The 23,704-nt window shown below is 44.7% G+C and overlaps 2 protein-coding genes across 13 annotated transcripts in view; one reads left to right on the top strand and one right to left on the bottom strand.

The window, feature by feature from the left end:
- LOC144930435 (uncharacterized) overlaps window positions 1-19,688 on the bottom strand; it is a 90,439-nt gene extending 70,751 nt beyond the window's left edge. Inside the window, exon 1 of the mRNA XM_078852316.1 lies at window positions 19,460-19,688. Within this exon, the coding sequence (XP_078708442.1) occupies window positions 19,460-19,469 (10 nt within the window). The 5' untranslated portion in view covers window positions 19,470-19,688. The remainder of the gene's footprint in view (window positions 1-19,459) is intronic.
- Window positions 17,772-23,704, top strand: part of FOXN2 (forkhead box N2) — a 134,335-nt gene continuing 128,402 nt past the window's right edge. For 6 of the 12 annotated variants that reach the window (XM_073339243.1, XM_073339245.1, XM_073339242.1 and 3 more), the window contains exon 1: window positions 17,870-18,031. The gene's annotated coding sequence lies outside the window, so the exon portion shown is untranslated. The other 6 variants (XM_073339253.2, XM_078852315.1, XM_073339249.2 and 3 more) reach the window with 5 other exon arrangements.

Here is a 23,704-nt window from a genome sequence, read left to right as displayed (position 1 = left end):
TCCCTGCCTAGGTTTTCATGGGTGAGCTTTCTACGCCATACTTCTGTCTTATGAGGGCTTCCAAGTGAAAGCATATTCCTGCACCAAGTAGTAGCAGCAGCAGCTTCCTTAAAAGCTCTACCGTGTCCTTCTGCTGCTGTGACTGTACAATGGCCACTTTATCACAATCTAAGAATGTAAACATGCCAGACTGCAGATCCTAAGTGGCAGTGTTGCTTAGGGGGTACAGTGACAGATTGGGAATCAGGACTCCTCAGTGATGATCCTCATTCTGCCAGTACCTCAATGCAGAATTTTAGCTGAGTTACTTATGACCTGATTTTCAAAGGTGACGAGCACCCACACTTCCCATTGTAATTAATTCTCAATCGTTCTCTAATTCAATTTACCTACCTGTAAAATGGGTATAATAAGATGATGACCAGCTATCTCAAAGGGGTATTATGAATATTAAATATTTGCCAAGCACTATGAAATAGTTGGATTAAAAGTAGTCTAAAGATACTATGGGCTGGATCCAAAACCCAGTGAAGTCATTGGCAGTCTTTCAGTTGACTTCACTGGTCTGTGGCTCACACCATATGTTTTTAATAACTTTAAAGCATCAAGTTATATTTGATATAAACAGAATCAAATATTGTTTCCCTTCAGTATAGCAATGAATCTTTTTAAATTCAATAAAAATATTTTAAAAGAACCCTAATTCCATTTAAACCAAATAATGTGTCTATTTTTCCAGATCAGAAATTTAACTACATCCATCAGCTTTCAAGTGACTCAAAATTTTTAAAGACAAACATAAAATGAAGCAGCAGTGAAATAATTTTAAGTGCTGTGGAATATACTAATATAACGAATTAAAGAATGATTGCTAAAAAAACAAATAACCTGCTTACAATAACAAAGAAAATCACTGTAATGCAAAATGACAATAACAGAAAGCAAGTAGAACATGCCATTAATGGAGTCCTTCATTATCTAGTATAGCCTTTAATAGAGGAACTTGCATGTGCCATTGCTGTTATCTTACCATAAGCAGTATGCACACACTGTAAAAATCAGTGTCTTCATTTTCTGCTTGAAAAGATCATTGTTAAAAAAAAGTGCCAGGGACTGTCATGTTGATTTATTGGCAATTAAATCTGCAGGATTTCTGCACTCCCTTCAAAACAAAGTATCTCTGGGTAATTCAGCCTGGTAGATTACAGAGTGAGCTATCTACTAAACTACATGAATCTTTCTGTTTGCGCCAACAGAAACAATTGACTTCATTTTATTTAGAAAATGGCTGCCATTTTCTGTTAGGATACTTGTATCTTCCACAGTTTTAGGGAGATGAGAAAGTTATTTCTTTATTCAGTGTAACAATGCAAATTCTTACCAAATATTAAAATCGTATTTTTACTCACTCCATTGTTCAGGACAGAAACTTCCTTTGGACTAAGTGTACGTAGACAACAGTGCAAAGCATGAAGACCAGATACATTTCTAAAGCACATATTGTATGCATCAGTTCCTTTTACATTTATCCATTCCTGATAAATATTTTGGTGAGACACTACCAAATGAGGATTCTTAGGCCTGACACTACCAAATGAGGATTCTTAGGCCTGGGGAACACTTAATAGTTTTGCTGGAATAGGTGCGTTGGGTAGGAGTATGAAAAAAAAAATCACACTGACATAACTCTGCCAGCAAAAGTGTAGTGTAGACATAATTATACCAACAAAATAGTCCTTTTGGATACATCTTATTATGTTCATGGAATTGGTATATAAACTATACCAGCAAAAGCACCTTTTGCTAGTATAGCTGCATGTCTGCTAAAGTTGTTTTCCGATACTGGGGGCACGTCTACACTGGCAAAGTTACAGCGCCGGTAGTTACAGTGCCACTCAGAGAGTGCTGAAGGGAAACCGCTGTTGTGTGTTCACACTGTCAGCTGCCTGTGCAATATCGTGTTCAAACTTGTGGCACTTGCAACGGTATTCACAGAGCATCTCTTTCTCTTCTGCCGCTAAGACTTGTGGGAAGGCAGAAGGGCCGGTGTCAAGTGGAGTGCCCCAGGGGTCGGTCCTGGGGCTGGTTTTGTTCAATATCTTCATAAATGATCTGGAGGATGGTGTGGATTGCACTCTCAGCAAATTTGTGGATGATACTAAACTGGGAGGAGTAGTAGATACGCTGGAGGGCAGGGATAGGATACAGAGGGACCTAGACAGATTGGAGGATTGGGCCAAAAGAATTCTGATGAGATTCACTAAGGATAAGTGCAGGCTCCTGCACTTAGGACGGAAGAACCCAATGCACAGCTACAGACTAGGGACCAAATGGCTAGGCAGCAGTTCTGCGGAAAAGGACCAAGGGGTGACAGTGGATGAGAAGCTGGATATGAGTCAGCAGTGTGCCCTTGTTGCCAAGAAGGCCAATGGCATTTTGGGATGTATAAGTAGGGGCATAGCGAGCAGATCGAGGGACGTGATCGTTCCCCTCTATTCGACATTGGTGAGGCCTCATCTGGAGTACTGTGTCCAGTTTTGGGCCCCACACTACAAGAAGGATGTGGATAAATTGGAGAGAGTCCAGCGAAGGGCAACAAAAATGATTAGGGGTCTGGAACACATGAGTTATGAGGAGAGGCTGAGGGAACTGGGATTGTTTAGTCTGCAGAAGAGAAGAATGAGGGGGGATTTGATAGCTGCTTTCAACTACCTGACAGGTGGTTCCAGAGAAGGATGGTTCTAGACTATTCTCAGTGGTAGAAGAGGACAGAACAAGGAGTAATGGTCTCAAGTTGCAGTGGGGGAGGTTTAGGTTGGATATTAGGAAAAACTTTTTCACTAGGAGGGTGGTGAAACACTGGAATGCGTTACCTAGGGAGGTGGTGGAATCTCCTTCCTTAGAAGTTTTTAAGGTCAGGCTTGACAAAGCCCTGGCTGGGATGATTTAATTGGGGATTGGTCCTGCTTTGAGCAGGGGGTTGGACTAGATGACCTCCTGAGGTCCCTTCCAACCCTGATATTCTATGATTCTATGATTCATGGGGCATCCTGGGTCCTGTCCCAATGACCCGTGCTGGATTGCTTCGCATCCCAGAAATCCCTGTGCTTCCATCTGCATTTGGTGCCACCTTTCAACGGTTTGTGTACTGTGAGCTCTGCCTCTTTGGTTTTCAGGAATGGATCCTGCACTGTTGACCAATATGCTGCTCGCTCTAACACGTTTCTTTAAACTACAAAGGCAAGAGGAGTGCAACATTGATCTCGCCATGCATAGTAGCTACAGCACGAGATTGCTTGTGGCATTCACGGAGGTGCTGACCACAGTGGAATGCGGCTTTTGGGCTCAGGAAACAAGCACTGAGCAGTGGGATCACATCGTCATGCACATCTGGGATGATGAGCAGTGGCTGCAGAACTTTTGGATGAGGAAAGCCACATTCATGGGATTGTGTGATGAGCTCGCTCCAGCCCTGCTCCGCAAGAACACAAGAATGAGAGCTGCCCTGCTATGAGAGAAGTGTGTGGCAATTGCATTGTGGAAGTTGGCTACTCCAGACTGCTACCAATCATTCGCTAACCAGTCGGAGTGGGAAAGTCGACCGTTGGACTTGTGTTGATGGAAGCGTGCAGGGCCATTAATCTCACCTTGCTCTGAAAGATTCTGGGCAACGTGCGTGACATTGTGGATGTCTTTGCACAAATGGGCTTCCCTAGCTGTGGACGGGCGATAGATGCATGCATATTCCAATTCTGGCACCAGACCACCTAGCCACCAAGTACGTTAATCACAAGGGGTATTTCTCAATGGTTCTCTAGGTGCTTGTGGATCACTGTGGGCGTTTCACAGACATTAACGCAGGCTGGTCCGGAAAGGTGCATGACACACACATCTTTCGAAACACTGGCCTGTGCAGGAAGCTGCAAGCTGGGACTTTCTTCCTGGATCAGAAGATCATTGTAGGGGAAGTTGAAATGCCCATTGTGATCCTGGGAGATCCCGCCTACCCCTTAATGCCGTGGCTTATGAAGCCATACACAGGGCAACTTGACAGCAGCAAGGAGCGGTTCAACAACAGGCTGAGAAAGTGCAGAATGACTGTTGAGTGTGCTTTTGCCCATTTAAAAGCCCACTGGCGATGCCTCTATAGGAAGCTGGACCTGGCCGATGACAATATTGCTATGCTTATAGCCATGTGCTGTATGGTCTATAATGTTTGTGAAGAGAAGGGTGAAAGCTTCACTCAGGGCTGGACCACAGAGGCTCAGCACCTGGAGGCTCAGTTTGAACAGCCAGAGACCAGGGCTATTAGAGGGGGACAGTGCGGGGCCATAAGGATCAGGGATGCCTTGAGGCAGCAATTTGAAGCTGAAAGCTACTAATATTTGTTGCTATGCTTGGAATTGCAGTGCTTGTAATGCTAGGAGGTGACTGGTGCTAGGAGTGACATGATGCAATAAGGGGGTGTCAAGGTTCCTTCCCCACTATGAACTCTAGGGCACAGATGTGGGGACCTGCATGAAAACCTCCTAAGCTTATTTTTACCAGCTTAGGTTAAAACTTCCCCAAGGTACAAACCATTTTACCTTTTTCCCTCGGACTTTATTGCTGCCACCACCAAGCGTCTAACAGATATATAACCTGGAAAGAGCTCACTTGGAAACGTCTTTCCCCCCCAAATCCTCCCCAAAACCCTACACCCCCTTTCCTGAGGAAGGCTGGATAAAAATCCTCACCAATTTGCATAGTGAACACAGACCCAAACCCTTGGATCTTAAGAACAATGAAAAAGCAATCAGGTTCTTAAAAGAAGAATTTTAATAGAAGAAAAAGTAAAAGAATCACCTCTGTAAAATTAGGATGGTAAATACCTTACAGGGTAATTAGATTCAAAACATAGAGAATCCCTCTAGGCAAAACCTTAAGTTACAAAAAGACACAAAAACAGGAATATCCATTCCATTCAGCACAGGTTATTTTCTCAGCCATTTAAACAAAACAGAATCTAATGCATATCTAGCTAGGTTACTTACTAAATTCTAAGACTCCATTTCTGTTCTGTCCCCGGCCAAAGCATCACACAGACAGAGAGAGCCTTTGTTTCTCCCCCCCTCCAGCTTTTGAAAGTATCTTGTCTCCTCATTGGTCATTTTGGTCAGGTGCCAGCAAGGTTATCCTAGCTTCTTAACCCTTTACAGGTGAAAAGGTTTTTCCTCTGGCCAGGAGGGATTTTAAAGGTGTTTACAATTCCCTTTATATTTATGACAGGGGGTTTATCATAGAATATCAGAGTTGGAAGGGACTTCAGGAGATCATCTAGTCCAACCCCCTGCTCAAAGCAGGACCAATCCCCCATTTTTGTCCCAGATCCCTAAATGGCCCTCTCAAGGATTGAACTCACAACCCTGGGTTTAGCAGGCCAATGCTCAAACCACTGAGCTATCCCTCCCCCAACATTAACAGAATTAATATTATTGTATGTTGCTTTGCAGTGCTCTTTTTGCTTTCAATTAATAGAATAAAAATTGCTTTCAAACCAACACAATTCTTTTTTTAAAAGACAACAACTGGAGGAGAGAGTCAAACAAAAAAATACATCAGCAGGAAGGGAGATGGGGGAAGGGAAGATCCCAGGAGAAGAAGGGGGTCCCAGGACAGCTGAAGATTTGTGTATGTCCAGGGATCATATCCAACCTTCTCCTTTGGAGTACAATGTAGCGGGTACTGTACTTCAGCAGGGCCAAACTGCAGAGGGATGGGTATTGAGTGCAGTGCGTAGTGGGAGTCCACACTGCTGGATTGTGAGGAGGGAGGATTGGAATGCTGCAGCAGAGTTTGGAGCCAGGACATTGATAAGAGTGTGTTGACGGTGTCTGGGGGGTGCGTGGGAAAGAGTTTTGGGACAGCGGCTGCAGGGGAGTGCGGGTGTGGAGCTGCTCAGTTTGAAGAGCTAGTATCATCTGGAGTGTGTCCACTTGGCACTCCATAACCTTTAAGAGCCACTCTGTGGCTTAATTCTGGCATGCTGCGTTCTCCTTTCAGTCCCTCTTCTCGCTGTCCTGCCACTTCTTCAATTCCTGTTTCTTGGCGGCAGAGTCCTCACGCAGAAAGTCCTCCTTAGTTCTTCTTGGCCTCTTTCTAATTCTGTGCAGCCGTTCTGCTGCCGATAACAAAGAGGGAGGCTGGGCTCCCAAGGTCATCTCTTTGAAGTTTAAATGCAAATTTTACAGTAGCAGTATTGTTTGCAACACAGACAACACTGTTTCAGTGCTTTAAAACACAGCCAGTACTCACACACCTGTCACCAACTGGCTGACCCGAGGCAAGCACACGAGACCCCCAAAATGGTGAGTACCTGCAGGAGCAGGGTAAATCACTCTTCCCGGACCCTGCTGTACACTGTGCATGTGACTCTTGGGGAGACCCAGCACTGACCCCACACTTTCCACAGGATGTGATCATTATGGAAGATATCTCGCTGCTGAGGGTGAGCAGGGAATCAAGGGAGGGTCTTCTCCAAGCCTGCAGCTTCCGCCCTGGCCCCTTCGTGGCTCGCCTGTGTGCAGCAATGGTCCCCATCTCGTGACAGCACAGTGATGTAGGAAATTTACTGTTAATGGGGCAAGAAACAAAGCAGCTCTGCTGAAGAACCTGCTGCAGCGGATTGCCTAGTATCTCCATGAGAGTTTCCTGGAGATCTCTGAGGGAAATTCCTATGAAGTGAGGGAGTCAATCAACGGCCTGTTCCACCGCTCAGACTAGGTATGCAGTGGGAGACAAGTCTGCTTTTTGCAACCCTCCTGCCCTCTTACCCCCAACAACTTGACTCAGTGATTCCCAAAATCAGGTCCACTTACTAGGGGCCTCCTCTCCTGTTTGCATGTCGCCAATCTCTGACAGCTGTGACTGGCTAGGCTCCTCCGGGGTAGAAAAGAGCTCCTGGTTGCATGCATCTCTAGCCTCCAAGTCATCCTCTGCCTCTGGGTCCCCCTCCCCCTCCACATCCTCGTCCAAGATTTCCTCCTCCTAGATTACTTACTAAATTCTAAGACTCCATTCCTGTTCTGTCCCCGGCAAAAGCATCACACAGACAGACCCAGACCCTTTGTTTCTCCCCCACTCCAGCTTTGAAAGTTTCTTGTCTCCTCATTGGTCATTGTGGTCAGGTGCCAGAGAGGTTATCCGAGCTTCTTAACCCTTTACAGGTGAAAGGGTTTTTCCTCTGGCCAGGAGGGATTTTAAAGGTGCTTACCCTTCCCTTTATATTTATGACAGTGGGATAACTCACATGACTGGAGTACTGTCATGGATGGATATAAACTGTTCAGGAAGGACAGGCAGGGCAGAAAAGGTGGGGGAGTTGCATTGTATGTAAGGGTTGCATTGTATGACTGCTCAGAGCTCCAGTATGAAAATGCAGAAAAACCTGAGACTCTCTGGATTAAATTTAGAAGTGTGAGCAACAAGGCTGATGTTGTGGTGGGAGTCTGCTGTAGACCACCAGACCAGGGGGATGAGGTAGACGAGGCTTTCTTCCAACAACTAACAGAAGTTACTAGATTGCAGGCCCTGGTTCTCATGGGAGACTTCAATCACCCTGATATCTGCTGGGAGAGCAATACAGCAGTGCACAGACAATCCAGGAAGTTTTTGGAAAGTGTAGGGAACAATTTCCTGGTGCAAGTGCTGGAGGAACCAACTAGGGGCAGAGCTCTTCTTGACCTGCTCCTCGCAAACCAGGAAGAATTAGTAGGGGAAGCAAAAGTGGATGGGAACCTGGGAGGCAGTGACCATGAGATGGTCGAGTTCAGGATCCTGACACAAGGAAGAAAGGAGAGCAGCAGAATACGGACCCTGGACTTCAGAAAAGCAGACTTTGACTCCCTCAGGGAACTGATGGGCAGGATCTCCTGGGGGAAAGGAGTCCAGGAGAGCTGGCTGCAAATGCGGTTCTATCGCAGAGCTTGGCTGTAGACGATGGATCGTGTGGTGCGGTCAGGGTGAAAGCTGGAGCCATGTAGGTAGGAATAGCGGTCAGTAGGTTTCCAGTATAGGGTGGTGTTTATGTGACCATCGTTTATTAGCACTGTAGGGTCCAGGAAGTGGATCTCTTGTGTGGACTGGACCAGGCTGAGGTTGATGGTGAGATGGAAATTGTTGAAATCATGGTGGAATTCCTCAAGGGCTTCTTTTCCACGGATCCAGATGATGAAGATGTCATCAATATAGCGCAAGTAGAGTAGGGGTGTTAGGGGACGAGAACTGAGGAAGCGTTGTTCTTAGTCAGCCATAAAAATGTTGGCATATTGTGGGGCCATGCGGGTACCCATAGCACTGCCGCTGATTTGAAGGTATACATTGTCCCCAAATGTAAAATAGTTATGGGTAAGGACAAAGTCACAAAGTTCAGCCACCAGGTTAGCCGTGACATTACCGGGGATAGTGTTCTTGATGGCTTGTAGTCCATCTTTGTGTGGAATGTTGGTGTAGAGGGCTTCTACATCCATAGTGGCCAGGATGGTGTTATCAGGAAGATCACCGATGGATTGTAGTTTCCTCAGGAAGTCAGTGGTGTCTCGAAGGTAGCTGGGAGTGCTGGTAGCGTAGGGCCTGAGGAGGGAGTCTACATAGCCAGACAATCCTGCTGTCAGGGTGCCAATGCCTGAGATGATGGGGCGCCCAGGATTTCCAGGTTTATGGATCTTGGGTAGTAGACAGAATATCCCAGGTCGGGGTTCTAGGGGTGTGTCTGTGCAGATTTGATCTTGTGCTTTTTCAGGGAGTTTCTTGAGCAAATGCTGTAGTTTCCTTTGGTAACTCTCAGTGGGATCAGAGGGTAATGGCTTGTAGAAAGTGGTGTTGGAGAGCTGCCGAGCAGCCTCTTGTTCATATTCCGACCTATTCATGATGACAACAGCACCTCCTTTGTCAGCCTTTTTGATTATGATGTCAGAGTTGTTTCTGAGGCTGTGGATGGCATCACCCTGATATCTGCTGGGAGAGTAATACAGCGGTGCACAGACAATCCAAGACGTTTTTGGAAAGTGTAGGGGACAATTTCCTGGTGCAAGTGCTGGAGGAACCAGCTAGGGGCAGAGTTCTTCTTGACCTGCTGCTCACAAACCGGGAAGAATTAGCAGGGGAAGCAAAAGTGGATGGGAACCTGGGAGGCAGTGACCATGAGATGGTCGAGTTCAGAATCCTGACACAAGGAAGAAAGGAGAGCAGCAGAATACGGACCCTGGACTTCAGAAAAGCAGACTTTGACTCCCTCAGGGAACTGATGGGAAGGATCCCCTGGGAGAATAACATGAGGGGGAAAGGAGTCCAGGAGAGCTGGCTGTATTTTAAAGAATCCTTATTGAGGTTACAGGGACAAATCATCCCGATGTGTAGAAAAAATAGTAAATATGGCAGGCGACCAGCTTGGCTTAACAGTGAAATCCTTGCTGATCTTAAACACAAAAAAGAAGCTTACAAGAAGTGGAAGTGACCAGGGAGGAGTATAAATATATTGCTCAGGCATCCAGGAGTGAAATCAGGAAGGCCAAATCACACTCGGAGTTGCAGCTAGCAAGAGAAGTTAAGAGTAACAAGAAGGGTTTCTTCAGGTATGTTAGCAACAAGAAGAAAGCCAAGGAAAGTGTGGGCCCCTTACTGAATGAGGGAGGCAACCTAGTGACAACAGATGTGGAAAAAGCTAATGTATTCAATGCTTTTTTTGCCTCTGTCTTCACGAAGAAGGTCAGCTCCCAACTGCTGCACTGGGAAGCACAGCATTGGAGGAGGTGACCAGCACTCTGTGGAGAAAAAAGTGGTTCAGGACTATTTAGAAAAGCTGGATAAGCACAAGTCCATGGGGTCAGATGCACTGCATCCGAGGGTGCTGAAGGAGTTGGCGGATGTGATTGCAGAGCCATTGGCCATTATCTTTGAAAACTCATGGCGATCGGGGGAGGTCCCAGACGACTGGAAAACGGCTACTGTAGTGCCCATCTTTAAAAAAGTGATCCAGGGAACTACAGGCCAGTTAGCCTTACCTCAGTCCCTGGAAAAATCATGGAGCAGGTCGTCAAGGAATCAATTCTGAAGCACTTAGAGGAAAGGAAAGTGATCAGGAACAGTCAGCATGGATTCACCAAGGGCAAGTCATGCCTGACTAATCTAATTGCCTTCTATGATGAGATAACTGGCTCTGTGCATGAGAGGAAAGCAATGGACATGTTATTCCCTGATTTTAGCAAAGCTTTTGACACGGTCTCTCACAGTATTCTTGCCAGCAAGTTAAGAGTATGGATTGGATGAATGGACTATAAGGTGGTGGTTAGAAAGCTGGCTAGATCGTCGGGCTCAATGGGTAGTGATCAATGGCTCCATGTCTAGTTGGCAGCCGGTATCAAGCGGAGTGCCCCACGGGTCGGTCCTGGGGCCGGTTTTGTTCAATATCTTCATTAATGATCTGGAGGATGGTATGGACTGCACCCTCAGCAAGTTTGCAGATGACACTTAAACTGGGAGGAGTGGTAGATATGCTGGAGTGTAGGGATAGGATACAGAGGGACCTAGACAAATTAGAGGATTGGGCCAAAAGAAATCTGATGAGGTTCAACAAGGACAAGTGCAGAATCCTGCACTTAGGACAGAAGAATCCCATGCACCGCCACAGACTAGGGACCGAATGGCTAGGCAGCAGTTCTGCAGAAAAGATCCTAGGGGTTAAAATGGATGAGACGCTGGATATGAGTCAACAGTGTGCCCTTGTTACCAAGAAGGCTAATGGCATTTTAGGCTGTATAAGTAGGGGCATTGCCAGCATATCGAGGGATGTGATCGTTCCCCTCTATTCGACACTGGTGAGGCCTCATCTGGAGTACTGTGTCCAGTTTTGGGCCCCCCAGTTTGGGTCCCATTCCAGAAGAATGTGGAAAAATTGGAAAGTGTCCAGCGGAGGGCAACAAAAATGATTAGGGGACTGGAACACATGACTGATGAGGAGGGGCTGAGGGAACTGGGATTCTTTAGTCTGCAGAAGAGAAGAATGAGGGGGGATTTGATAGCTGCTTTCAACTACCTGAAAGGGGGTTCCAAAGAGGATGGATCTAGACTGTTCTCAGTGGTAGCAGATGACAGAACAAAGAGTAATGGTCTCAAGTTACAGTGGGGGAGATTTAGGTTGGATATTAGGAAAACCTTTTTCACTAGGAGGGTGGTGAATTACTGGAATGCGTTACCTAGGGAGGTGGTGGAATCTCCTTCCTTAGAGGTTTTTAAGGTCAGGCTTGACAAAGCCCTGGCTGGTATGATTTAGTTGGGGATTGGTGCTGCTTTGAGCAGGGGGTTGGCCTAGATGACCTCCCGAGTTCCCTTCCAACACTTTTATTCTATGATTCTGTGATTCTATGAATCTATAAGCAGGATTGAAGACAAAATGTAGAAGATGCAGCTGCCTTTTATAGTCTCTTGCCATGTGGACTGTGCTTCCTTTGTTCCAAACACAAGCTGCCCAGCACATGGCTTGAAAGCCTTAGAATCCTCTCTGTAGGCATGCCCCTGCATGCCTTGCTGAGTCATAAGGTGTATCTGCCATGTCTCAATGGGTCAGCTGTATAGCTGATAGACTTTAATGGGCCATCAAGCAGGTCAGGGAGTGCTGATGCCAAACTGTCTGGGGTGTCACCCAGAAGCATAGCCCAAGTTTGAAATAGAGACAGTATAGAGCCAATACTTATAACTTTAAATACAAAAATGATACATGCATATAGATACCATAGTCATAACCAGCAAATCGTAACCTTTTCATAGACACCTTATTTGACCTCCTTTGTGCAAGATTTGGTGCCCCTATAGGACCTTGGTTGCAACAATACAGTTCCAGTTCATGTCAATTACATCACAGAAGTGTAAAGTGAATACGTATTGTGGGGTGTGGTCTCAGAAATGCAGGTATTACACAGAAAATTTTGAATAAAAATATATATTGTAAGTGTACTGAAGGAAGGACGTAAGCATAGATATGAAGATGAGCACAGGAATGCAGATTCACAGGCAAGAAACTTTTCAGGGCAAAGATGGTGTGTCAGTATTTGTTTGGACAGCACCTAGCACAATGGGACTGTGATCTCTCAGCTGCAGACTCTGGGCGCACAGAGGGGGCAAAGGCCTGTATATCAATGTATGTATTGGTTCACCAGATATAGATAGAAACTAGCACAGAAAGTGCACATATATCATTACTGGAGATGCGACAGAGCAAATTAAGCAGCAGGATAGTTGAAGCAGAAAATTAGTCCCAGAAGAGATACACTGCAAGCTCTTTCTTTTGGCTTTGTTTGTGGCAATGAAAAAGATCAGACACATGCCACGTATGCAGCAGTTGAGAGCAAATCAGCAGATGTACAAAGACACAAATTGCAAGCAAAGCATTACCTTTGACAACTAGATAGGCAGACACATTAACTTGGAGAATGAGTTCACTTTGAAGTTGTCACTTTTCAAAGCACTTACCAATCAACAGAATTACAAATCTAAGATGCCACTTGCAGTAAAGATCCCGAAGAAAGCAAATGTCCAAACACCTTGTGGTTGGTGGCTAAGCATTTTTCTGAGTACAAATAGGGGTGTCCAGCACTGCCTTTCCTCTCCTTGGCGCAAGAGTGTAGGTTGAGCACAATCCTCAGAATATACAATGGGCATACCAATTTGTTTACAGCCTGCTTACTGGTGCCATACGATTGCAATGGTCTGTGTAACCAAGCTTACAGGAGGTACTGCTGTTTCTGTGTGTCTTAACCTGAATTATTTACTTTTCTTAAACATATTTTCAGGTGATATAGTTATGACAAGGGTGTGAAGAAGAACATTATTGTGATGAAAACCTGATTATGATACAAAGCAGAAAGATTAAATATTAAAATCATTACAGGTATCCTCCCAGGTCCTTTCTAATTTCACCCTCCACCATCAAATTATCCCCCTATTGCTACAAGTGATTCAGTTCCTGCAATGGTACCAATAGCATAGACAGTGCACTTGACACTTGTCGTTTTACCACCAAAGGAGTGATTAAAAACACAGGCTCCAAAGGACAACACTAGTGCTCCCATAATTGGTATTAGTGATGGAGCTGAATTAGTGGTAGCACCGAAGTGGAATTTTGGGTCAAAAAGGCAAGTGTGGACAGAACCTCAGTGGTTAAGAGCAGAACTGGTTAGAAAAAAGTAAGCATATTTTGTGACAATTTTCAAAAGAAATTAAAATGTTTTGTTTCAGTTGAAATTTTCTTTATTTTTTTGTTTCAATGAAAAATTTAAAAATGTAATGGAATTTGTATTAAATTGTTTTAGTGGGGGAAAAATACATTAAAAAAACCTCTCTTCTTTCACATTCTACTTTTTTCCCACAGGAAAAAGATAGAAGTTTTTTTCCTACTGAAATCAAATATTTATAAAAAAAGTTTTAATGGAAAATTTGTGAATAGCTAAAGTTAAAAGGTCAGAACTGAAATGTATTCAAGCAACAAGTAGGTGAGAATTGTTCAGATAGCTGGTGGCCCAGACTGGAGCCCTAACTGAAACAGAATTCAAATGGATATTGAATTTGTAATTGAATTCAAATGGGTTTCCTTTAGTGTTGCGGAGTGGCTGGACAAAAGGGTGGTCAACACACCCTGATTCAAATGGCCAAACAATACTCAGTATTGAGAACAAAAGACCCTATGTGATAGGGAAGGTGTGGCTTTGGGCAGACTGGAAGACCTTTTATTACACCATAGTCATGTGTCAAGCATGTTTATGCACCACCATGTCTTCCTTTTTGCCAGTGGTTCTCAAACTTTTGTACTGGTGACCCGTTTCACACAGCCAGTCTCTGAGTGAGACCCCCCCCCACCTTATAAATTAAAAACATATTTTTATATATTTAACACAATTATAACTGCTGGAGACAAAGCAGGGTTTGGGGTGGAGACTGACAGCTCGTGACCCCCTGAGGCGTCCCAACCCCCAGTTTGAGAACCCCTGTTTTATGCTATGAAGTTCTGAGCAGCCATCCCATAGTGCCTCTGCAGGGGGAGAGTGCCTGGAGGACATGCGCACAGAACAGCATTACTGTCATGTGGGAATTTTTCTAATGCTCTCTGTATTGCCACAGTTGTGACCAGCAGAAGTGCTCAAGCATTAGCTCCTTGATCTAAAGGCAAGGGCGAAAGAGTGTTTTTTGAGGGAGTTCTCAGCTTTGGAACTACTCCTCCCTTGATCTGATATAGTCTAGGTTTGTTGGCGTGCTTGGGTTAAAGCCTACTTACTTGAGCCTTGTGGGAAGGCAGGGCTTGATGGTGACCAATATTTGTGGGCAGGGGAAGGGCAAAGTGTTGTTGCATTTGCTAGTTTTAGTTTTGATTAATTGTTTTTGGTGTCAAAGATGCGAGAGTGTTAGCTACTTTTAATAAAATAATCAATTAATAATAAATAATTATAATTAAATGTAAGTGCACTTCCCTTACCCATCTGGGGGAGGAGAAGCCACAGAAAAGTTGGCTGAAGCAGCAAACCAGGGAAAAACAAATCATAGTGCATTAGCAAGTGATAATCAGGGCCAACCCTAGGCATGAGCAAACTAGGATACTGAGAGTCTGGACCTTCAGTCTGGTGCAAACTCTGCAGCTCACAAGTCAACCCTATTTATGAATCTGGTTCTGCTCCATGAGTGTGGGGGAAGAAATCTCTGTGTGCTGCTGACAGGTGGGCAAAAACCTCAGTGCTGCTAGATCTGACCTCTCTTCCCAGAAGGAATGTCCTGTGAATCATTAAGACTGGCCCTGAATCATCCAAACCACAGAAAAAAATACATACAGTAGAACCTCGAGAATGGAGGTTGTTCATAACTTTGAAATGTTTGGTTTCAGAGTAACAGCCGTGTTAGTCTGTATTCGCAAAAAGAAAAGGAGTACTTGTGGCACCTTAGAGACTAACCAATTTATTTGAGCATAAGCTTTCGTGAGCTACAGCTCACTTCATCGGATGCATACTGTGGAACGTGTAGAAGATCTTTTTATACACAGAAAGCATGAAAAAATACCTTCCCCCCACCCCACTCTCCTACTGGTAATAGCTTATCTAAAGTGACCACTCTCCTTACAATGTGTATGATAATCAAGGTGGACCATTTCCAGCACAAATCCAGGGTTTAACAAGAAATCTCACAAATCTTGGGAGACAGGCCACTCCTTGCCTACAGACAGCCCCGCAACCTGAAGCAAATACTCACCAGCAACCACATACCACACAACAGAACCACTAACCCAGGAACCTATCCTTGCAACAAAGCCCGTTGCCAACTGTGCCCACATATCTATTCAGGGGACACCATCACAGGGTCTAATAACATCAGCCACGCTATCAGAGGCTCGTTCACCTGCACATCCACCAATGTGATATATGCCATCATGTGCCAGCAATGCCCCTGTGCCACGTACATTGGTCAAACTGGACAGTCTCTACGTAAAAGAATAAATGGACACAAATCAGATGTCAAGAATTATAACATTCATAAACCAGTCAGAGAACACTTCAATGTCTCTGGTCACATGATTACAGACATGAAAGTTGCGATATTACAACAAAAAAATTTCAAATCCAGACTCCAGCGAGAAACTGTTGAATTGGAATTCATTTGCAAATTGGATACAAGTAACTTAGGCTTGGGAGTGGCTAAGTCATTATGCAAGGTAACCTATTTCCCCTTGTTTTTTCCTACCCCCCCCCCCCGACGTTCTTGTTAAACCCTGGATTTGTGCTGGAAATGGCCCACCTTGATTATCATACACATTGTAAGGAGAGTGGTCACTTTAGATAAGCTATTACCAGCAGGAGAGTGGGTTTGTGTGTGGGGGGGTGTGTGAGAAAACCTGGATTTGTGCTGGAAATGGCCCAACTCGATTAACATACACATTGTAAGGAGAGTGATCACTTTAGATAAGCTATTACCAGCAGGTGAGTAGGGTGGGGGGAGGTATTTTTTCATGCTTTGTGTGTATAAAAAGATCTTCTACACTTTCTACAGTATGCATCCGATGAAGTGAGCTGTAGCTCACGAAAGCTTATGCTCAAATAAATTGGTTAGTCTCTAAGGTGCCACAAGTACTCCTTTTCTTTTTGAAATGTTTGTAACTCTGAACAAAATGCTATGGTTGTTCTTTCAAAAGTTTACAACTTAACATTGACTTAATACTGTTTTGAAACTTTACTATACAGAAGAAAAATGCTGCTTTCCCTTTATTTTTTTTAGTAGTTTATGTTTAACACAGTACTGTACTTTATTTGCTTTTTTTTTTTTTGTCTCTGCTGTTGCCTGATTGCGTACTTCTGGTTCCAAACGAGGTATGTGGTTGACTGATCAGTTCGTAGCTCTGTAGAGGAACAATTTCCTGATTAGGAAATTATTTAACATTAAAAACAGAAACAACTAATGCGGAATGAGAGAATTTCCTAGGATTCCCCCGTACAACTACATTATTGTCCTTCCCTCAAATAAGTGACTGCAATGCATCAGAGGCCAAGTGCCCCTCTGCAATAAGGGAAACCTTAGGGAGGGGATGGGACACCTTCCTACCAAGGAGTGGGGGGATCGGAAATGCAAAATCTCTCCCTATTCCTTACAACTAGTTTCCCAGATCCTATTATGATGTTGTAAAACTGCAAGTGTACACAGCATTGTAAACCCTGCTCAACAAATAACAAAGTTCCTGCCCTAAAGAGCTTAAAGCTAAAGGCATGAGTGAGCACAAAGCAGTACAACACAAAACAAACACAGTGGCATGTGGTCTTTACAGCTGGAAACCTTATTATCTCTCCAGAGGGATAAAAAATAAATAAAGCAGATTTCATCTCTTTGGAAATGGAGCATTTTATGCTGCCAAAAATATCCACTTTACAAAACAAAACATAAGTAACTAAGTTGCTAGCATATAGTTAGGTCCTGGGGAACGTGGGACTGCAGAGGGATTGGGGGTAAGTGGGTACAATTTCCTGGATTTGCTGTCCTAGTCCTTTACAGGAAAATCCTATAATCCTTTATATAAAATTATATATTTTCTGTTGATTTTCCAGACCATATTAAGAATAAAGATTTATATCACTATTATAGAATTGTATAGGATGGCCCAGAAAGCCTAAGAGAAATGGTGTATTCTACCGGCTTTTGAGAGTAACTTCTATAGGACCCTATTATATTTCTATAAGAACACTGTTGGCTTCATCCCTTTTAAATTCTACAGGACTTTTCCAGAAAGGGGTATCTCTATGATTGTCCCTGTTTGGTCAGGGCCACACACATTATGCTGAAGGATGGCTGGCTGTGTGTTCCCAAAATCAGTTCCAGGGCCCACGCTGGTTTCACACCATGGGGCAACCTTTCAAGGCAAGGTCATGGTGCTGCCACACCATCTCTCAATGGATGGGTTTGAGGACAAAAAGTTGCAGCTTTGGTACAAAGGCAGTCTCAGTTCAATATAAATGGATGGAGGGAGATTGTGGAGCACAGTCCTTATGACTATAGTCTAAACCTCAGGCAGAAGGTCAGGAGCTACATTAGTGTCTGTAGTGACTGATCCCAGGAGCCTCCTTCCTCCCACATAGTACAACGGAACCCCCAGTCAGAGACACACACTGAACTTGGCAGGGAGGGGAAGTCACCCCCTTCCCCTTTGCAATGAACTACTCAGAAGCTATTCTTCATTCCCCTCCTGCCCTCCACAGCAATGGACTCGTCTCCTGCATATGACAGCAGGAGGGGAGGGGGCCAGCCCACTTGGACAGGGGGAGGAGAAGGCTGTGTGGTAAGTATAGGAAGGGGGGGAGGGGTTAGTGGCTTGGGTGCCGTGTTGCTATGGGGAGACCGAGAGACTAGAGGGAGGTGTTGCCGCTGCGCAGGGAGAGAGGGAGCAGAAGCTGCTGCTGATCGCTGCCACATACCCCTGCGGGCCTGCTGCCATATTGTGTCCACTCTCCCCCAGCCGCACAGCTTCATGACTACTGTGAGTATGGACCCCATTATTAACTGGGAGGAGGGGGGGATTTTGCTCCACCCCCCAGCAGAGAGATTCCCAGCCTATATTTGCGTGTGTTTTATTTTAGAATATCTGCATCTACAGAGAACATACATGTGGTTAAAGGATGAGCGTGTTTCCTGCTCTGAGGGGTGGCAGCACGGGGGGGATCGCTGCCGTCTCTCAGAGGTGGGATGTATAAAGGGGGTTTGTTCTTAATTGGGGCTGGAAGGAAATTGTGATTCAAAATAACAAACGTGGGCAGGGAGAGGAAGTTTAACACGGACAGGTGGGCTGTGGATTGGGGTTTGTCCCGCTCACGCGGCCGCACAGAGGACAGTCTATGTTTTAAAAGTGCTGTAATAAATATGGAGGGAGATGAAGCAGTTTGCTCAGGGGGCTGGTGACTCTGGAGAGCTCGAGTGTGACTCGTGAGGGGAGGGAGCCTTGTTTTGTTTTCGCTGCCAGGGTCTGGGAAGAGGCCGGGGGCCGCGTATGTGTGATGAGAGGGAGAAGGAAGGGCTGCTCGGCGGCGCGCGTGAGCAAGCGCACATGGATAGCGCGCAATGGGGGAGAGGGTAAATAATGGAGGAGGCGAGGAAGCTGATGCAGATGACTTGGGGCTGCCTGGGTCGGTGTTCCGCATGGGTCTCTTCCAGAGAGGCTGGGTAAGGTCCGGAACCCTCGCGCCCGCTCTAAGACAAAGCATGTGCCGAGATCGCCCTCCGGGTTTGACATGAGAAGGGGACGCTCTCGCAGCCCCCCAGCACTGAGGACGCGTGCCAGGAGTGCAGATCTGAAGTCAGCGCTGAGTGACTCCTGCGCAGCCCCCCCGGTACAATCATCCCTCCAGAGAAGAGAGACTTGCCGTAAAATGACTCCCCCAAAGCAGGGATGCTCTCCTCCCTGTTGGAGAGTGAGGTTGGCAGCTGGGCTGCGTCCTGCAACTCTCTTATTGTTGTTGAACTGGTTCTTCCTTCCCCATATGCCCCCGTTTTCCTGGGGGAGGGGGAGGGGAAGAGGCTCTCTAAGGAGTATGTGGCTGGGAGAAGGTGGTGCGCCCAGAATAGCACCCACTGCAGTTCCTTATAGGTGCCTTTCCTGCTTGAGCCAGCCCGATGAGGAGAGGAGGTGTTAGCCCTCTTGCCCGTAAAAACATAACCCTCCCCAACTGCAGAAAGGGCCTCTGGCCTCCCCTCCCCACCCCGCGCGGCTCCATTAGCGAAGACAGCAGCTGATGCATGCAAGGTGAGTTTCACGCACCCGCCCCGGATCATGTGCACCTCCCCCATTTTGGTTGGGGTTGTGACAGGCACGTGGCCAGGAGAGCTGAGACCAGCCCAGCAAGTCATAGGCATTTCTGGGAGAGTGTGTGTCTGTAACAGCCCCGACAAAGAGCCAGAAAGTGCCACTCACCGGTTCCCATGAGCTCCAGAGAGAGGGAGCTCGCCCCCCAGTCTGCTGCTGCCGCCGCTGCTCACCGACTCTTGGCGCGGCACCTTAGCCCTTGTTCTAGGTGTCTTCTTTTTTCTCTTGCGCTTTTGGATGAAGTACTTGGCTCACTGCTGAGATCTCTGCAGTGTTAGTTGCTCTTACGAGACATTAGTGTGTATGGAGTGGGCTTCCTACTGCCCAATCCCCCTTTTCTACTAGGAATTTTTTTCCTGGATGTGATGCAGGAGAGTGAGTTTGTGTGTGTATGGGGGTGGGGGTGTGTGTGAGAAAACCTGGATTTGTGCTGGAAATGGCCCACCTTGATTATCATGCACATTGTAGGGAGAGTGGTCACTTTGGATGAGCTATTACCAGCAGGATAGTGAGTTTGTGTGTGTGGTTTTTGGGAGGGGGGTGAGGGGGTGAGAGAACCTGGATTTGTGCAGGAAATGGCCCAATTTGATTATCATGCACATTGTGTAAAGAGTTGTCACTTTGGATGGGCTATCACCAGCAGGAGAGTGAATTTGTGGGGGGGGTGGAGGGTGAGAAAACCTGGATTTGTGCTGGAAATGGCCCAACCTGATGATCACTTTAGATAAGCTATTACCAGCAGGACAGTGGGGTGGGAGGAGGTATTGTTTCATATTCTCTGTGTATATATAAAGTCTGCTGCAGTTTCCACGGTATGCATCCGATGAAGTGAGCTGTAGCTCACTAAATAAATTGGTTAGTCTCTAAGGTGCCACAAGTACTCCTTTTCTTTTTGCGAATACAGACTAACACGGCTGTTACTCTGAAACCAATCAAACTTTTGAGAAACCTAAAAACATATTTCTTTTTGTCAGGGTTTTCAGATGTTTCTCTTAATCTGTTTTTAGGTATATAAAGGGGCTTTAAAAGCAGTATTGTGTATGTATATATATGTACACAAATTGTGTGTATGCATTTGTGTGTGTTTATGATAATAATGTTTGCATTGGTTGTTGTAATGAAAATGTTAGCCACCGTGTCTTAAATTAACCCAGAAAACTGACTGGCAGTTGATCAGATTGCCATGTTCTTCTGTGTTTTGTATCCCATTGAATATGCTTTTGGGCACATTATGAATAATACAGTAGTAGTAAAATGGATTTCAGTTTTTCTTAACCCTCAGCTTTTCAACAGAAATAAATTAACGCTGTTTATATTAAATTAAGGGTTTTACTCAAAACAAAATGAAAAAATATAACACCATTTTACTGCACTGTGATGTATCCTGCTTTTTGGTGAGAATGGGAAAATTCTTTGACAGAAGTGGGTTGGTTAAGGCAATGGTGCAGCTATGTTTAAAAAAAAAAAAAGTACAGAGGGGAGGGAACCAGGAGAAAGAATGCAATAGTCCTATACTGAGGAGGACATTGATATGAGAGTTCAAAACTAAATTGATAAATTGGTGAGTGGGGATAACATGCCCTCAGCATCCCATCTGAGCCATAACATTGGGGGTTGTAGACTGTGAGTCAGAGATGTTACACTGAATGATTTTGATGGTGTAGGAAAAAATGTAACATCGCAATTCTGATCTTTGTTCCAGTTCAAACTTAACTAAATTATATGATGATGGAAAGTTTTGTTTTGTTCCTATAACTATATAAGCAAACTTAAGAGGGTATGGATTATTTTTTATAGCCAGTAGTGAGTCGGAAACTTTTCCTTGGTGTCTGGTTGTAGGTTACTTACAAATATCTGCAAAACTGATATCTAATTAACAGCTAGAAGTGCTAAATTATATTTTATTTTATGGCTGTGAAGATAACCTGATTATGAACTGGTACAGTACTGTGTAATTGAATCAGCAGACAGACAGCATGAAAGAATGGCTTGAGAGGTGTGAACTTCCCCTGTTCTTCTCAGGGGTAGTTAACTTGCATTCTCTGGTCCTGAATATATACTCTACCCTGATTCTGCGACCTACTGGGGATACTAGTTGGTGGCTCCTCCATGGAACTGAAAGCATGGGTGTTTGCTTGGTGCAGTTTACAAATTCCCCCAACACCTGTCCCTTTTGGGGCATGAGAGAGACCTTGGCACACATCTGTGTAGGGTTCATCAGGTTGTAGCCCCTCCTTGCATCATCCAGAACCTCTTACTGAAGTTCTGACTGCACTTTTCCCTGCATCTTCTGATCTTTACACACTGTATCTGTGGCCTCCACAATCATGGGACATCCTCCCCAGCCTCCTCTTGGCATTGGCCAAGGTGGCTGTCCATCGCTCCAGAAGTAGGAAGTTGGGTGGTGTGCTCTGTGACTTTGGGGCCTATTCCTGGTCCCTTATCCAAGCATACTTCTGGGCAGAATTCCTCTGGGCAGTGTCCACTGACTCCCTAGACACCTTTGAGGAGCAGTGGGAACTGCTGGGGGATTCTCTGCTCGTTGTCCCCCTTCTGGATCCCGGATTTTCAACCTTCGACCTCACTCCTGCTCCCACTTTTTTTTCATCTGTTGTCCTCAGTAATCTATTGTAGCCTGGGCTTAACTGATGGTGTGGGCCTTTAGTTATGGGCAGGCATAGACCTGCCTGTCTCAGTAATTCAAATAGTACTGCAGCTCCCACTGGTGCTACTACTTGTGCAACCTTAGTGTAGCACTAGGGGGAAATTCTTTACCTCCCTGCTCCCTGTGGGGAAAAAAAAATCTTTAGTGCAAGCACAGTTATTGTACCCATACACACTAGTAATGCAGTTGTATTGGGGAACTTGGTTACAAAACCGCTATCCCAAACATAGCTAAAGCATGGTTTGGTCTAAACCAAACCATGCTTTGATGTGTCAGAGGACAGATATACAGTAGTTGAGGCCCCAACATACTTTCACTGTACCCCATAGCTAGGCTTTTGAATTTCTTCTTCAAAAATGCTATGTATTTGAAATTTCTGGGATGCTTCAACCATTCACTGCACTCACTTTGAATGCTGGCAGTGAGCATATCTTCTGGCCAGTGACTTTTCAAGAGTTGATCTTGGGCCTGTGATAGCTTAAAAACATTGAGAGCAAGTTTTATAGGATTTTCAAAAACTCTCTCTCCTACTTTCAAGAAAGACACATGATTTATTAAACTCCTATTGCTTCAGAGTATCAGCCACTGTTAGCACATCTGAAGGTTCATCAAGATGTACAAGTGAATGTAGACAAATGAGAGCCATTGCACTGAGCTCTGCTTCTCAGTGAAATAGTATTCCAAACAAACAAAAAGAAACCTAAATTTTCAGAGAAAGTGGGTGATACACAGGTAGTCAGCTGGGGAAGAGCACTGTCATGCATGAAATGATTACAAGTAGATAGACTTTAAATCATTTTCCCTTGTGGGACCCAATTATCTGCAATTGGAGCTGCTTTTATCCTGCAGGTAGGAGAATGGAACCCTTAATAATTATCAGTAAGTCCCAAAAGAAGCTTGCAGAAATATATACACACACAAAGTATTTAAGTTGTTTTAAACAGTTCATCTTTATCCCAAACCCAAAAGGAAAGAGACAGAGGTAGTCTGAGGTTTCATTGCAGACAGATGAGAGAGGAAACAATGTTGGAAAAGCTTTCAGAATTCTTCTCACCTCTCTCTCCCCCCAGAGATTTTAAGTTCCTTCCACACAGACAATTAAACCATGCTTGCTGAATGAGTTTTAAATATGGTTTGCATAACCTATGTAGACAGTGGTCCTGATTCTCCACTGCCTTGCATCAGGGTGATTTAAATCACTAGTCAGGAAGACTTGATTTAATCATGGATTTCTACATAAAAGTACATTCTTGTTGGTGGTTATAACCTTAATACATATTCTTCACAACTCAGAGAAAGATGTAGGTTTCATTTTTAGAAGGTACACACTATACATTTTTAAAGTGATGTATTTTGAAAAAAAATCAGATTAGTTTTAGAGCTATATCAGAAAATGAATGATTGTTTAGTTATTTCATTTACCAAAGGTAATTGAAGCAGATATTCATGAAGTCATTGGGAGGTGAACTATCTCTAATTCAACAGGTTACTCATTAACATTTGGAGGATTTTCTTGCCATGCTGTATTAGGAGGAGAACATCACCAGACAGACATTTAAATTATTTCATTTAACTAAAACAACAACATTCTGTATTCTGGATTTTTTTCTTCAACAGCAAACGTAATATAACAAAACAAGCATATGAATTTTTGAATTTAGTTAAACATTCAAGTTTTTTAAAATCAG

Source organism: Lepidochelys kempii, chromosome 3 (genome assembly GCF_965140285.1).
Source record: "Lepidochelys kempii isolate rLepKem1 chromosome 3, rLepKem1.hap1, whole genome shotgun sequence".
Classification (NCBI taxonomy): Eukaryota; Metazoa; Chordata; order Testudines; family Cheloniidae; genus Lepidochelys; species Lepidochelys kempii.
The sequence above is the reverse complement of the archived record's forward strand: the minus strand, read 5'-3'. Positions and strand labels throughout refer to the sequence as shown.